Here is a 1,629-nt window from a genome sequence, read left to right as displayed (position 1 = left end):
ATATATATATAAAATCGCGCTTTTATAATTTTATAAATGACAGTTTTGAGTATTCTGACTTTAAAAAATATAGTTAAAGTAAATAATTTAAAGAGAAATTTAAGCGTAAGATTTAAACCGGAAAGTTTCCTCCTGTATTTCAGGTATATACACAGCAAGGAGAAACCGTTTAAATGCGCTGAATGCGGCAAAGGATTTTGTCAGAGCAGGACACTGGCTGTTCATAAAATTCTGCATATGGAGGAATCACCGCACAAATGTCCCGTCTGTGCCAGGAGTTTTAATCAGAGGAGCAATTTGAAGACTCATCTTCTCACACACACGGATATCAAGCCTTATCATTGCGCCTCCTGCGGCAAAGTCTTCCGTAGGAATTGTGATCTGAGGAGACACTCATTGACGCACAATTTGGGAGTACCATCGTCGCCACCACCATCGGGAATACCTGTTTCCGGTTCAAGTACCATTGTCCTTCAAGAGACGTCTTAATATATGGATATCGATTTTTCTTCGGTCATCGGAACAAAATCTTGCCTGAGCTTTCTGCCAACGATACGGATCGACATCCATTTATTATAACGCCGCAGTGATCTTGACTTCGACGTGCGATCGATTCCGACGGTTGATTCGGTCGTATCTGAGCCACGGTCCATGGTCCAGTACGGTCAGGATTTCGATCTCTTGCACGTATTCGAGCCTCTGACTCACATCGTATCTATCCGCCTGCACTATCTATCATCGTTAACGTTTAGAGCGTAATCATTGTTATGTACATCACGATAATGATATACGAATTCGTGTATATTTAGGTTTGTAATTCTATGTATGCGATACGTAGTAGGTACCTTCTCTCTCTTGAATAACGTATAGTCGTCTCCATTTTTAAACGGTATCTACTGTACGTGTCCATTGTGTTCTGTTCGTTCACGTGTGTAAAATAAACATTTATTATTATTTTTTAACTCACAGTCGTCTGTACCCTCACTTAATTTTCCTCGCCTCTTGCGCAGTAAAATGATAGCTAAATCAAATCGGATTTAATTGGAGTTACTATTATAGGAAATCGGATTTCTATAGGTAAAATATTATTCGAGGCTTTTGAATAGAAATTTTAATAGAAAAAATATTAGAAAGGATCAATTTGAGCGAGAAATATCATCACATTTATTATTAATGCCATCGATTTTATTTATTCCCTTCAAAATTTTTTTATTTCTCAAAAAAACCAGTGTGCGGCACACGTTTAATTTATTACACGCAAAACAGACCTCTTTGCTATATATAGTCGCGAAATATTTTAACTGTCTAAATCTTCATCTGTGCGACTCTTAGATATATCAGACGTTACGGTGTGTTCACTTAAACAGGTTTTTTCGAGCGAGTACGTCAGCCCGACCGAAAATTCCAATCCCCCTGGTATTAAACCAGGATTTTTGCCTCCTCCTTTTTTATCCGTTCCACATATCCAGGCTAGGTATAAGCTGATGACGGGCCAGAGAGAAGAAGAGACAAAAGGGCAGCGGTAAGCTTGGAGGAGAAGTTAAAGAGGAGGAGGTGGGGGAGGGGGGGGGAGGAGGAGGAGGAGCAGGAGGACGAAACGTGTGTATTGTGTTACAAAGAACGGGGCCG

The 1,629-nt window shown here is 39.9% G+C and overlaps 1 protein-coding gene across 1 annotated transcript in view; it reads left to right on the top strand.

The window, feature by feature from the left end:
• The window catches only part of LOC108694635 (protein sister of odd and bowel), a 2,386-nt gene extending 1,897 nt beyond the window's left edge, over nt 1-489 (top strand). Inside the window, exon 2 of the mRNA XM_018204236.1 lies at nt 144-489. Within this exon, the coding sequence (XP_018059725.1) occupies nt 144-489 (346 nt within the window). The remainder of the gene's footprint in view (nt 1-143) is intronic.
• The last annotated feature ends 1,140 nt before the right edge of the window (nt 490-1,629 follow it).

This window comes from Atta colombica, unplaced genomic scaffold, assembly GCF_001594045.1.
Source record: "Atta colombica isolate Treedump-2 unplaced genomic scaffold, Acol1.0 scaffold121, whole genome shotgun sequence".
NCBI classification, from domain to species: Eukaryota; Metazoa; Arthropoda; class Insecta; order Hymenoptera; family Formicidae; genus Atta; species Atta colombica.
The sequence above is the reverse complement of the archived record's forward strand: the minus strand, read 5'-3'. Positions and strand labels throughout refer to the sequence as shown.